This window comes from Quercus suber, unplaced genomic scaffold, assembly GCF_002906115.3.
Source record: "Quercus suber isolate HL8 unplaced genomic scaffold, Cork oak 2.0 scaffold_54, whole genome shotgun sequence".
NCBI classification, from domain to species: domain Eukaryota; kingdom Viridiplantae; phylum Streptophyta; class Magnoliopsida; order Fagales; family Fagaceae; genus Quercus; species Quercus suber.
This window is the reverse complement of record NW_027069519.1, coordinates 1,002,624-1,018,475: the sequence shown is the minus strand read 5'-3', so window position 1 is coordinate 1,018,475 and position 15,852 is coordinate 1,002,624. Positions and strand designations below refer to the sequence as shown.

At 31.0% G+C, this 15,852-nt stretch overlaps 1 protein-coding gene across 1 annotated transcript in view; it reads right to left on the bottom strand.

The window, feature by feature from the left end:
- Positions 1 to 4,862: 4,862 nt before the first annotated feature.
- LOC112026174 (protein transport protein SEC24 C) overlaps positions 4,863 to 15,852 on the bottom strand; it is a 29,145-nt gene continuing 18,155 nt past the window's right edge. Inside the window, 9 exon segments of the mRNA XM_065772134.1 lie at positions 4,863 to 5,209; positions 5,212 to 5,272; positions 5,415 to 5,492; positions 6,146 to 6,214; positions 6,339 to 6,438; positions 6,440 to 6,456; positions 13,684 to 13,767; positions 13,897 to 13,968; positions 15,274 to 15,350. Coding sequence (XP_065628206.1) covers positions 4,956 to 5,209; positions 5,212 to 5,272; positions 5,415 to 5,492; positions 6,146 to 6,214; positions 6,339 to 6,438; positions 6,440 to 6,456; positions 13,684 to 13,767; positions 13,897 to 13,968; positions 15,274 to 15,350 — 812 coding nt within the window. The 3' untranslated portion in view covers positions 4,863 to 4,955.

The following is a 15,852-nucleotide window of genomic DNA, read 5'->3' as shown; positions in this document are numbered from 1 at the left end:
GTTTGCACAAACTATCAACCAAATATGTTCAGTCCCAATTAAACAGAAAACAACCAAAATAAGACAAAGAAAACTAGTAAAATGAAAGGTAAAATAGCAACAATGAAGTCAATCAGTTTTGGCAAGAGTAATGCCAAAGGAAAAAACACAATAAATAAAAATTAAGATAAAAATAAAAAGCATGCCCAGTTGCGTGTGATAGGAAATAGGTTTTTTGGGCTCTCTTTTGTTGGCAGTAACGTATTACCACGTGATAATACTTTGACTCAAGTCCATTGCTAGAATTTAGATTACAAAAACAATTGAAGAATCAACAACAGAGAACTAATCTCAGTATAATAGCCAATAGATGCAATTGGGATCACTTTTTTTTTTTTTGATAATTTGATAATTACAATGGGGAGGGAGGATTTGAATCCTGAATATCTCCATTTGAAATACCAAAAAATACCAACTAGTTGAATTACAAGGCTCTTACCTATTCCTAATCGTACTTTAATCAATAATTCAGCGTCAGTCTAACAAATATATGCGTGTATGTGAATGTGTATGTTACATAACAAATATTATTGTAGAGGATATACATACCCCAGGAATGTCAAAATCAGTTGGAATGCATTTGCAGTTCATGTTTCCATCCTATTCTGGATACCCTATAAAATATGAAATTGATATATTTGGATGTGTACTACTAATTTACACACCAAAAAAAAAAAGTATTGTAATTGTAATGACCCTAAAAATTATGAATTTCCTCTTCTTTCTTTCACTTTCATTTATTCAACAATAATAATAGTAATAATATCTTACCAATGAATAATCCACATCATTAGTAACTCCAACTACAGATTGTAGCATGATAATTTGAAGGAATTATTTTTCTTTTCTTTTTGGTCTTATATTAAAAGATGAATAATCAAAGTATGGATAAGTCTAATATCTATAATAACACTAAGTGAGTCTATTTGCAAAAAGGGTAATTTGTTATATTGAAATACCTGAAAGCAAATGGCTTCTCTAAGAAGTTATTATATTCTTAGAATTTTTTTCCAACATTTCTTTTCCTTGATGACAGCATGAAAATGTATACAACTAATTTTGAATTTTATGTAGTCATTTGTATTAGTTAACCTATCATTGTTTGTTCTAATTATTATATGAAATTTTAATAATGTATCTTGACCATATATTGCTTCAGTTTAATTCTAGAAAATAAAATAGAGTTCATTGTTAATTTGATCCTCATTTGTGTTCATAGCTGAACCCTATTTGGCACATCATCAAAATTGATCAATTGGTTTTGATCCCTTCTGTCCATTCTTAGTGAACAACAAAAACGGTTAAGGTTTTAGTAGTTTTTACTCGAAAAACATGTTTATAAAAACTAGCTTTTAGGACTTGAAGTTTAAAGACATTTTGAAATTTACGTTTGAAAACAAACTCCAATTTGAAATCAATTTTCCTTTTAGAAAATAGATTTGAAAAACTATTGGAAAGTTGCTTTGAATCAAGCCTAAAGATTGATGGGATTTGCAATACTAGCTAAAGAGCTAGCATGCAAAGCCGTATTCAAATAAGAAAAAATTCATATAAACGCAAGCTTGTACATGTAGATTATAAACCAAACTTTGAACCCACAATCTTTGTAATCAATATTAAGACTAGCAATTACATTTACTATATATACATCATGCATGGATATCAAATTTACTTCCATTCAACTCTAACCATACATGTATAAATTCAAGCTCATGAAAATAGCTACATGTAAAAGGAATCAAATGATTTATTCATAACCATACTCATCCAAAAATATAAATCATCTGTACCACATTTTGTGTTCCATTTTATACTCAGTGAAGACTCCAAGAATTTTTTTCAGAAGCTCATTAAGAAGCTAAGATCAAACAAAATTTAATAAAAATAGAACTTTAGTATATTTTTGAATCAATACAAAATAGTTCCTTATTAGTTTTATTACCTATTATTAATGTGGTTTGGTGCAACCATTTTATTTTGCTAAGTTTTTATAACATTTTTATTTGCAATTATTCTTATCTATTTGTCATTGCTTTTATAAAAATATTTTAAACTAAATGAATAAACTTAGCTCACTGGTATTGTATTAATTATTGACTAACACAATCACATTCATCCGTACGTAAATAATACATTAAATATCTACTTAACCAATCAAATACTTGAACAATCACCAACTTTACTTTTTTTTTTCCCCCTTAAAACACTAACTTTATAACAAAAGGTTATTATAATATGATAACAATACACACATGTAAAAAATAATCTGTATTTCCTAATTATTAAAATATATAAAATTATACTATATTTATACTATACATGAACACATCACAATTAACACAAATAACATTATAAAAAAAAAATGCATACAATTAGTATTAGACAGTTAGACACACACTCACACACATGTAATAGAAATTTTTAATAAAAAGAATAACACTCACAGCTCAAAAACACTCACTCTTTACTTTTAGAATTAGAAATATTGAGATAGACATAAAGAAAAGAGAGATGAGATGAGATGAGATGAGATTCATAAGAATGAGGAGAGAGAGAGAAAGAGAGATCTGTGTTGTTGTTTGGTTTTAGGTTGTGCTAAAATATTTTAAAGGGTAAATTAAACTAGTAAAAAAATATTTTATATATATTTCAAAATTGTGGTATATCATGTTGAATTCCCCTGTTTATACTTCAAAATTGTGGTATATCATAAGTTCTTCTTCTTCTTNATTTTTTTTTTTGGTTGCAATTCTGTACATTCAATTTTTATTTCAAGGTTGTAATTCAATTATTTTAGAGGAAAATTGAGTAAGAGCTTGTTAACATTTTACTCAAACGGGTTTGAAATTTGTAGAGAGAGAACAAAAGCTATTTTGCAGGATTTTCTATATACAGATTGTAGCATGATAATTTGAAGGAATTATTTTTCTTTTCTTTTTGGTCTTATATTAAAAAGATGAATAATCAAAGTATGGATAAGTCTAATATCTATAATAACACTAAGTGAGTCTATTTGCAAAAAGGGTAATTTGTTATATTGAAATACCTGAAAGCAAATGGCTTCTCTAAGAAGTTATTATATTCTTAGAATTTTTTTCCAACATTTCTTTTCCTTGATGACAGCATGAAAATGTATACAACTAATTTTGAATTTTATGTAGTCATTTGTATTAGTTAACCTATCATTGTTTGTTCTAATATTATATATGAAATTTTAATAATGTATCTTGACCATATATTGCTTCAGTTTAATTCTAGAAAATAAAATAGAGTTCATTGTTAATTTGATCCTCATTTGTGTTCATAGCTGAACCCTATTTGGCACATCAATCAAAATTGATCAATTGGTTTTGATCCCTTCTGTCCATTCTTAGTGAACAACAAAAACGGTTAAGGGGTTTTAGTAGTTTTTACTCGAAAAACATGTTTATAAAACTAGCTTTTAGGACTTGGAAGATTTAAAGACATTTTGAAATTTACGTTTGAAAACAAACTCCAATTTGAAATCAATTTTCCTTTTAGAAAATAGATTTGAAAAACTATTTGGAAAGTTGCCTTTGAATCAAGCCTAAAGATTGATGGGATTTGCAATACTAGCTAAAGAGCTAGCATGCAAAGCCGTGTTCAAACAAGAGAAAATTCATATGAACTCAAGCTTGTACATGTAGATTATAAACCAAGCTTTGAACCCACAATCTTTGTAATCAATATTAAGACTCTAGCAATTCCATTTACTATATATACATCATGCATGGATGTCAAATTTACTTCAATTCAACTTTAACCATACATGTATAAATTCAAGCTCATGAAAATAGCTACATGTAAAAGGAGTCAAATAATTTAGTCATAACAATACCCAACCAAAAATACAAATCATCTGTGCCACCTTTTATGTTCCACTTTATACTCAGTGACGACCCCAAGAATTTTTTTTCAGAAGGTCATTAAGAAACTAAAATTTTAAAAAAAAAAATTAATAAAAATAGAACTCTAATATATCCAATTATCAACAAAAACACACACACACACACACACACAAATACATGAAGTTTTTCAGTTCCATTTTATGAGTTTTCATATTTTGGAATCAATACGAAATAGTTCCTTATTAGTTTTCATATTATCAATTGGGTTTTAGTCGAAAACAAGTTTGGGTAAAAAAAATGGGCCATTTAAGCAGGTTAGAAACATGTCGAGTCAATCAAATTGCAAGTGTATTTTTTCACATGAATTTTTTTCTTTTTCTTTGTTAATGTATTTGCCATTTAGTAAGTCATGCATGAAATTACTTAGAATAAAATACATTACTTTGAATTCACCACTCATATCAAGAATGAGTCTAGCTCAACAAATTAATACTTATTCAATAATCATAAAACTATACAAATCCCAACATTGCTAACCAAAACAAATAGCACAAACACAAAGGGGTCTAGTCTACCCTTTGAAAATCTAATTAAAATTAATACACAAGTTTCACTTCTACACAATATCAACTTCCCAAAACATATAATGAAATTACAAATACCCTATTGGATATAGCTAATTTGAAAAAGAATAAAAACATATAAGAAATTTACAATCTTGAAAACTAATTTCATAATTTAATATCAATTGTGATTAGCACTCTATTTCAATTTGAGAATATAGATCAAAGTTTGATTGTTTACTTATTTATATGTAGTCTCTTTTATGAATATCATATCATTGTTAAAAAAAAAAAAAAAAAAAAAAACACATACTCCAAGCCTAAGCATCCCTAATTTTCTTACACCAAATAATTTGAAATCCACATATTAATAAAACTTAAATTCATCCAAAAATTTCATCAATAAATAAAAATTATTGTTTAATACACTATTCAAGTTAATAAAACTAAAGATTGAAATCCAAATCCTTCTCTTTAAATTCATTTATCCAAACGAATCATTAATGACAATGCCATGGGAGGCAAGGCAGAACAAATATAGCAAATACATTCGAAGTTGAAATCCATTGATTAAGAATGAGAAAATTGGATGTTGTAATATGGGCAAAAGCACATAACTGATTTCTGAATACAAAACAGTTGGTACATATGCAATCAAAATACCTTGCTTCAAGAAACATGCAAATTGAGTATCCAAGTCGGCCGAGCGGAAAAGATTACTTAGTATACTTGTGCATGCAGAGATAATGTAGTAACTCGAATTCGTCTTTGTCCATTGACGGTGGTGTAAAGAAGGGCACACTGGATAAGGAAAAGAACAGCATAACAAAACGGAAAGGAACAGTTATATTTTCCAATTGTTAGAATACAAAAATGTTCACATATAGTGAAGCAATATGCAAATTAAAAACTCCCTGGAAGACAATGTAAAATTAGTTAGTACCTGAAAAGCACATTCTGAGCCATCCTTCAATTTATCATCATGTTTTAAATTAACCATAATGGTTTTGTCACAGTCAATCTGCACAACAAAAATGATGATCAGTTGAAGTTTGCACAAATGAATCATAGCAACCAAATATGTTCAGTCCCAAAAAAAAAAAAAAAAAAAAAAAAAAAACACAATAAGAGAGAGAAAACTAGTAAAAGGAAAGGTAAAATAGCAACAATCAAAATCGGTTTTAGCAAGAGTAATACCAAAATAAAGAAACACAATAAATAAAAATTAAGATAAAAATAAAAGCATGCCTAGTTGCTTGTGATAGGAAAGAGTTTTTTTTGGGCTCTCTTCTATTGGCAGTAACATATTACCAAGTGATGGTTATTCGACTCAAGTCCATTGCTCGAATTTAGATTACAAAAAAAAATTGAAGAGTCAACAACAGAGAACTAATCTCAGTATAATAGCCTATACATGCAATGGGAATCACTCTTTTTTATATAGTTACAACGGGGGAGGGAGGAATTGAACCCTGGATGTCTCCATTGGAAATATCAGGAAAGACCGACTACTTGAGGTAGAAGGCTCTTGGCTATTCCTAATCGAGATTAAAACTTCAATCAATAATTCAGTGTCAGTCTAAGTCACATAAACTGCAGTCAGTGACAACATTCATGGAAGATAAGTGTGTATGTGTGTTACATAACAAATATTTATGTAGAGGATATACAAACCCCAGGAAGGTCAACATCAGTTGGCATGCGTTTGCAGAAGTTTCCATCGTATTCTAGAACCTGGATACCCTATAAAAGATGAAAACAAAATTAATGTACTAGCATAGAGGAAATTATAAGACTGTAAAAGCAATCATCATATTACAGGCAAGAGAAGAGGCCACAAAAATATAAGTACCCCAAAAGAGAGTACCTGGCTGCATCTCACGCGCATCACTGCCTCAAAACCTTGAGGCCTTGTCACGTTCCATCTAAGATCATTGTAAAGTTTTGCAGGATCAGAAACAGCGAGAAGGGTAATAATAATATACCTGAAAAAGTGAAAGGCAGATAAACCTGAAGCCAGCCCAAAATACAAGGAATAAAACTTAAATGCATAATGTCTACTAGAACAACATATAAGATGCATAAACAGCCTGAAAACTATGATAATACACAATTGTTTTGCATCTTTCAGCAATCATTTGGATGGTGGAGAAAGTATGAGGGGAAAAAAATGTGTTCTGTAAAATAGTAACCATTATATCTGGCTTCTGCTTCATATCCATTTTATAACAACAATGCCACAATGTTCTCCATAAAAAATAAGTAAAACAAATTCATCATAAACATATCTTAAAAGCACAACCTTGCCAAGGGAAGCACCCAACTTTTGGCACCAAGCATGGACACGACATGATTACTTCTGTACATGATTATGTATTCTTTGTAATTCTTTAGACTTCTTTGTGTTCTTCAGATGAAGTAGTCTTTTCTTTTTCCAATAAAATGTCCTTATAATTTTTTTTTTTTTTTAAATCAATTCTAAGAGATTTTCCCTTTAACTTTATGGGTATTATACAATTACATTAGTGGATGCAAAAAAATGGGAAAGACCATTTGATGAAGAGGAAGTCATGCAAGAGTTAAAAGAAATATGGATCAGGATACATTGCCAAGGGCAGATGGTGTTACTATTGCCTTTTTCAAAAATGTTGGGGGTGGTAAAAGAGGATATTATGAAGGTTTTTCAAAATTTCTATGAGAACCGTCACGACAACAAAAAATTACCCTTATGAATGGAATCTTCAGTTGGGGGCNATGCCAATTTCATTGATATATTCATTTTTTTTTTCTCTTTTCACACTTATAAATCTTTTCTCATACATGTTTATAATTTCAAATATATGTTTTTAACTCTTATCATGTATTTTGTTATTTGATCTCTAAAAATCTTTACTTATCTAGTTATTCAAGTGAGAAAATGTCTCAATATTCATCTTTCATTTATTTGCGTGTAGTTAGATAAAAGTCTCAATTGTTTTCTTGAGGCATTGTATTTAAATGGCGTTATCCAAAATAATGTTCAAATTATGATTGATTTTATATAAAAAATAAAATAAAAACATGCATTATATTTGTCAAATTGAGTTTGAGTTATGCACTGTAAGGCTCACAAAAAACAATTAAACTAATAATGTCTTAATTTATTATATTTAACAAAAAAAAAAAGTTTTAAAATTAAAAAAGGATCAAGTCACAGTTAGCCGTGTGGGACATGCCTAAGGATACGGGCAACACGAGTTCAACATATGCCTTGAGATCCACTGGGAACTATGTCCAGAAGTCGAATGGTCTCAAGATAGATGATTGCAATTCTGGTCTCAAGATATGGCTTTTTTTTTTATTTTATTTTTCCGAATATAAATCTACGTCTTCTTTAAGTTGTCACTATGGGTATGCTTATATAGAGCATCATGTGCATGTAAGAATTTTGATTGATAAGCAGTAAATAATTAAATATGTTAGTCCATAAATTCTAAGGCTCCTTTAAGTTCTTTCTATATATATGGTTATGAAGGCTTAAGTATTTAGGCTTGCTTCCCCTGACTCTAGCAAAGTAGCAAATTTTTTAACGGACTTGATTTTTTTTTTACCTTTTGGCCAAGGACTCAATCAAATATGTAGCAAGAGCGAACAAAAACTATTGTGCTGAATTTCTATATACAGACATTAGCATGATAATTTAAAGGAATTATTTTTTATCTTTTCAAATTTCATATTAAAAAGATGAATAAAGTAAGGCTAAGTCTAAATATCTATACTATCTTTAAGAAAATTCCCCTATTTGGACTGAACATTTGTAGTTCAAAAGTACCCTTAAACTTTAGGTTTAACAAGGAAAAAACTTAAAGAGACAACCCGGAAAAAATATATTTCCAACTCCACTTAAAATGTCTACAAAATATGATACTTTCCTAGTAATCCATGTCTTCAAAAGAAACTTATCAAAAAAAAAAAACTTATGACATACGCAAAGTACATACATGTGATGAGACTAATTTACTAGTTTATAATATCACTAAGTGTGTCTATTTACAAGAAAGAGAATGTTGTTATATTGAAATACCTAAAAGCAAATGAATTCTAAGAAATTATTATATTCTTAGAATTTTTTCTAACATTTCTTTGCCTTGGAGCAAACAGCATGAAATGTATACGCTGATTCTGAATTTTATGTAGTCATTTGTATTAGTTAACCTATCATTTCTTGTCCTAAAATTATATATGAAATTTTAATAATGTATCTTAACCATCTATTGCTTCAATTTAATTCTTGAAAATAAATAGAGTTCAATGTTAATTTGATCCTCATTTGTGTTCAAAGCTAGCTGAACCCAATTTGGTACATCATCCCTTCTGTCCATTCTTAGTGAGCAACAAAAAAGTCCAAGGGATCTTATTAGTAATTTTTACTCAAAAACATGTTCATAAAACTAGCTTTAAGACTTGGAAGATTTAGAGATATTTTGAAAGGTACTTTTAAAAACAAACTCCAAATTGAAATCAATTTTCCTTTTAAAAAATAGATTTTAAAAACCATTTGGAAAGTTGCCTTTGAATCAAACCTAAAGCCTTATTGATGGGATTTGCAATAGCCAAAGAGCTAGCATGCAAAGCCGTACGTATTCAAATAAGACCAAATTAATATAACTCAAGCTAGTACAAGTAGATCTATGTACCATACTTTGAACCCACAATCTATATGTAATCAATATCAAGACTCTTGCAATTCCCTTTCTTAAAAAAAAAAAAAAAAAAAAAGAAAAAGAAAAAAGAAAAAAAGACTTGCAATTCCATTTATTATATATACATCATGCATGCATGTCAAACATACTTCAATTCTACTCTAACCACACATGTATAATTCAATCTCATGAAAATAGCTACATATAAAAGGAAACTAGATGATTTATTCATAATCATATCCATCTAAAAATACAGATCATCTATCTCACTTTTTGTGTTTCACTTTATATTTGACAATGTGATATATCGTGAGCGTTTGGATTGTGATGATTCTGGCATTTTCCTCCTTTTTTTTTTTGGTCGCACAGGTTAAACTTTTACCGACAAGACACTGTGCAACACTATAGCAGTACTGTAGTGGCACTGTAGCAATACTGTTCACGAGATCCACATCCACTTTATTAAAAAAAAAAATTAAAAATGGATCCTATGGTACTATTTACACATTTAAAAATTAGTTTGCTACAATATTTTCAGTTTTCAGCTGTATCTAAACGGACCTATCATGTGTCCTTCTATTTCTATATATATATATATATATACCATTTTAGCAAAATGACAAAATTTAGGTACTATACTTTAGGTATTGTTCATTAGGATCACTCTTAAGATTCAGGCATATAATTACTTAATTAAAAAATACAATTTCATTCTATGAGAAAAAATCTATATAGTAGAATCTTAAAATGAAAATCAAAAAAATAGCATCTAGATACTGTAGATTAAGTCTTGCTCTACCAAAATACCATAACGAAGAAGACCTAATGCTGCCAGAAATAAAGAGGAAGAAAATATGTGTTTCTCTCTTACCTTGACCAAAACAAGAAGAAAAGAAAGAAGCTCTATGTTTCTCTCTCACCCTTGGCGAAGACAAGAAAAGGAAGGAGAAAAGGCTCTGTTTCTCTCTCTGCCTTGCCGTCTTACCCCTAATCAAAAATAAGAAGAAGAAGAAGAAGAAGAAGAAAAGTCTCTCTCTGACTTACTCTCACCCTATTTTCGGTGTAAGCAAACAAGAAAAGGGAAACAATCAAGGCCAGCACATTTTTTATTGAAACACAAGAAATTTGCAAGTGAAAAGACAAGGAAAAAGACTATTATTTATTGAAGGAAGTTACAGAAACCCACTACACATAACTGGTACCAACAAATTGAAACTTGCACTTGTGTCCCGAGACAAATTGCTCACACATGACTCGGGGGCTAATGTTGAGTACATTTTTCATGTCCTAATTTTATTTGCTCACTCACCAAAAATATCCATACAAGTCCCATAAATTATTTTGAGCCCTCACAAATATTTTTCATATTACCCAACTTGGGTGTCACAAATATTTCTCATATTATTACCCAACTTGGGCCTACACAAATACTTCTCATACCATTACCAAAATTGGGCTACAAAATTATACTGTCTCTATAAAAGCCCAAACTCATTTATCTTGTGGGCAAAACACAAAAAGCTTAACAAAACTCTTTACAAAGTCGGATGCTACACAGCACCCTATTACAAAGTTCATTGTTACATGGCACTCTTTACAAAGCTTGTTACTACACGACACTCTATTATAAAGCACGTTGCTATATAAACTCTTTACAACGCCCGTTGCTACACGGCACCCTATTACAAAGCCCGTTGTTGCACAGTACTCTTTACAAAGCTTATTGCTACATGGCACTCTTCACAAAACTCGTTGCTATACGACACTCTCTACAAAGTTTGTTGCTACACAACACCCTATTACAATGCCTGTTACTACAAGATAATATTTTAAAAAGTTTAAATTACCTTATAAAAGTCCAATACTATTTTAGCAACACTTAACAAAAAGTCCAAATACTATTTTAGCAACATTTTACCAAAAAAAAAAAAACAAATACTATTTTGGCAACATTTTACAAAAAGCCCAATACTACTTTGGCAACATTTTATCAAAAACCAAAACTATTAATTTTTGGGTAAACAATTATTCTATCAAAGCTCAAGTATTATTTGGTAAAAATATTATATTATGCTCAAAGCCCAAAGATAATAATCTTTGGAACAACATATTTTGACATGCTAAATCCCCTAACAAATATGCTAACTCATGGGAAAATAAAAATATTTATGACATGTTACCCATCTCATAAAACTATTTATTTTACAAAATCTATGAGAATTATACTTATTTTTTCATAAGAAATTACAACTACAAAGCCCATGTATAGTACAAACCCATGGCAAGACTATTTATTTAGGAACATGCAAGCTTAAGAAGCTCGATGGCAAGGCCCAGCCAAAACAATCCAGCCCATGTGCCAAATCTCAGCAACTAAAGCTCATGTGGGTGACTAAAATTGTTAGGCTGATCACAATTCAAATTTCAGCACAACTAGATTAACAGCTAGGACCCACTACAATCACTTTTAGCTTGTCAAGACAGGTCAGAGGGGGACACATGTTAAGCTGAGCTTAAACCCCGTCCTTAGCAAGCTGATTTTTAATGATGATTGACAAGACATAAAGCCTTGCTAATGTGTGAAGGCTGAAGTCAGCCACTCTCTCTCTCTTATCCAACAGGCTTAATTTAGAATTAAAATGAGAAAGTTGTAGCCTTTTAAAGTATGGTTGTATTTGATAAAATCTGGAAAAATTGATGTCTAAGGTTGAAGACGATGAACAATAAAAATAAGAAAAAATAAACGTTTTCCACGCATGTAAGATTGGTTTGTAGTAGTGTACTGTGTGCAACCCATTCACTATGTGCATGATTGGTTATCTATAAAATTAAAAAGGAGTCCCATGGTTGTTGGTGTATAATCATGCATGAAATTTAATCTTTGAATTAACTTATGATGTCTTTAAACATATTGTGATATGATTGAATTGATATTATATGAATGCATTATGTGATGAATATGTGTCCTAGGGTTGGTGAGACTCTTTTGCCCGTCTCTATAGTTAGAGACTATGGCGTATCTCTATCCAAAGCCACCATATATTCTATTTGATGCAAGTATTTTTTTTTTTTTTTCTAAAGAATTTGAATAGAGTTGCATCGGTAATTTGTTATGCAACATGTATATTTTTATTTATTATTATCGTGGATGGACAAGACAATTCTTTAAATTATTTGGTAATGTAGTATCCCCAATTTTCAACTAAAAATGATATCTTTGTAGTAGGGTTCTTGAAAATGTAATATAATTTTTGGGCCAATGTTTTTGGCAATATATCTTTGGGCCATTGTTTTTGGCAATGTAATTTTAAGGCTGTGTAATTTAATTTTGGAAGCCATGTAAGGGGACTTGTTTCATAGTTACCAATAAGTCTCAAATTTTGTCTTAGCATGTTGTATCGAATTACCAATAGAGCTTGAAGTGGAGCCCATGCATAATGTGTTGTGCACAAAGATGTATGGACACATGTTATATGTATGATTTGAAATGTGGATGATGAGATGTTTTTTCCTTACAAAATTTTATTTAAAATCAATTAGATGTGTTATTTTAATTTACGTAGTGGGAGATGATTCTGAGCTTAGCAAATTTTCGATCTCACATGTAGAATGGAATATCATGGTCTAGTTAGATTTATGGAAGTAAAATTTTAAAAAAAAAAAAAAATGTGTGTGCTAATGTTAACTTGTGTAATGAATGTAGTGAAAAATTATGAATGGAATCTTAAGTTGGGGGCTTAGCCTGCCTGCCTAGATTATCCACCGAAGAAGAAGAAGAAAAAAAAAAACCCATTAATAGGTCTATTGTGTCGGGAAATACACTTATTCGGTAAGGGAGACAGAGGTATGTTTGAAAGAAGCCCAAATGCCACTTTCATCTCACTCATTAGTAAAAAATAAGGGGCTGTAGACATCAAAGTCTCAAAGATTTTAGACCTATTAGCCTCATCAGTGGTGTCAACAAGAGTGTGGCAAAAGTTTTGGCCAGTAGACTGAAGATGGTATTGGGAGCATTGATTTCAGATACACAAAATATTCTTATATGTGAAAGGAAAATTCTGGATTCCGCCTTAATAGCAAATGAATGTTTGGATTGTAGATTGAAAGCTGATATACCAGGTCTAATAGGTAAGTTGGATTTGAAAAAGACATATGATCAAGTAAATTGGGTTTTCTTGCTATACATGTGGGAGAGATGAGGTTTAGGGGAAAAATAAAGAAACCTGGATTTCATATTATATTTCCACAGTTTGATTCTCGATTCTAGTCAATGGAATGGCAATTGGCTTTTTTGGAAGCTCAGGAGGTTTATGACAGGGAGATCATCTCTCTCCACTTCTATTTGTTCATGATGGAAGCACTAAGCCGTCTAATATCAAAGGCGATGGAAAGGGGGGTTTTAACGGATTCTTAGTGGTATCTTGAATGGTAAATCAATAAAGATATCTCATTTACTTTTTGAAGCTTCAAGAAATATCAGTTAACAAGAAGTTGGAAAACAGCATTTAGGAACCAGAGATTTATTTATACCTGCCCTCCAGTGGTTCTTGGGATGACAGCAATAGAAGCAATGTCTACATAAGTCTGGGTAGTGATAAATACATCAACGCAGACCTATCAGGATAAGAGCAATTAGCACATCTGAAAGCTACAACATTTGTTATATCTCTTTCAGCAATACAGGCAGAACTTAGAATTACAGCTAATTCATCACCAGTTCAAAGGTAATTACTTAAAGTTCACCTGATACTCAGCAAATTCAATTGCCATTGCCTTTAATGTTTCGTCAGTAGGTTGAAGTAATTTATGGGCCTCCTGAAAATCAAGGACAATGCTGTTTATTATAATAATAAATAAATAAATAACAGAAATGCAAAACAAACCCTCTAAGTTTGACCAGAATTTATTTCAGTCCTCTTACTTTCAAATGTATTCAATTAAGGCTTCCTGTCACTTCCTGTTAAGTGATTGCCATTAAATGTCCATAAAATTAATTAAAAAATATTTTCATGAAAATACAGAATATAACAAAATAGAATTTATTATTTAAGATACAAAAAAGGAAAGAGATGAAGAAATTGAAAACAAAGAAAAACAGAGCAAGAAAAACAAACTTAGAATTTTAAGTTTGTTCTTAGAGCATTGGCTGTGCCTCATTGGTTTGGGCTAAGTCATGCCAATTTGATTTTCTATGCATAAAGATTTGATTTGATTCTCTTCTAAAGCCCAGTAACAATTTCAGAAATACCACATAACAACAAGAACAATAGCAAAAGTAGCAAGAGAAGTTAATAACCCAAAAAGAAAAACAATAGATCGATGTTGAAACCCGCCTCTGCTGAACTCAGTGATGGGATTACACTAGATAGATTGGTTTCGAGAGCACCAGACCCATCTCTCCCTCAACTGGACCCACCCAAAGAACCCATTGGATTCTCTCTTCGACGTCTTTAACAATGAGTTGTCATTCTGTCTGGTCAACAGCAAGCCTCCACCAAATCCAAAGTTCAGCCCCAAGTGGCAGTTCAAGCTGCAAAGGCACGAGAGAAGAGGAAGAGGACTGGTCGGCTGTATCAGTGACGAAGAGGAAGAAGTGTATTCTGTTTTGAATCTGAGCTGATTAGGAAGAGAATACAAAAGCATCATTCTATTTGGGTTTTCATCCATTTTTGCTGGGTGTTTGGGAAAAAAGATGGGTTTGAGTTTGGGTTGTAGTGATTGTGTTCAAGATGATGATGCCAAGATTGTGAGAAGAAAATTAACTTATCCTGTTTGGTTGATGGGAAAGTGCTGGGGAAAAAGCTGTGTTCTTCCCTTAATTAACCATTTTTATTATTATTTTGAACTAATAATAAAATATTAATTATCGATTCAGAAAATCAACTTAAATGCAAAAATGGCGCCGTTTTTGGGTGTTTAACAGAGCATTACTAATGGAAGAATTTAACTGAATAAATTTGAAACTTGGAGGACTCAATTGAACAAAAAAAAAAAGGTTAGGCTAGAAATAAATTATAGTCAAAGTTAGAGGGTGTGTTTTACATTTTTGCCTTAAAAAAACAAAAACAATAACAACAGTAACATGCAAACAAGAGGAGAAAACTAAAAAGAAATCAATACCTTCTCCCCTGCAGAGAGGTGAGTTCTTCCTTCAGCTTCTCTTGCAGAAAGGGCACCAATGCCAATTGATGGCAAGACTGTACCCAACAAATAAAAATCATCAAAATAACTGACACATGAATTCTAATAATTATAATACAACATTAATACCTGCAATATATCTATGGGGTACAGCATAATTAATTACACTTTTCAGCTTCAATTACGTAACACCAATTATATTTTAAAAGGTTAATAATATGAAATCGTGTTCAAGTCTCTGAGCTTGCCTAGTAATGAACTGTTTGTTGCAAACAAGCTGATATACTCAAGTTATTCATCACGCCTTGGGTTCTTAACCAGTGAAAAGTTTCCCCTACGTTGGGGAACACCAGAACCTCACCATACCTGCTCTGCTATTTCTCCAATGGCAAAACAGGGAGGCCAAATGGTGGGAGTGGCAGTTGATCAGAACCTAAGGAAGGCTGAAAGATTTTTCATATTGAATCCAAATCCTTTGAAATAGTCTTAGGAGGAGGAGGTCAGACTTATGGAATTCAGATTATTGAAGAGAAGAAAAGATTTATGCATAACATGCTC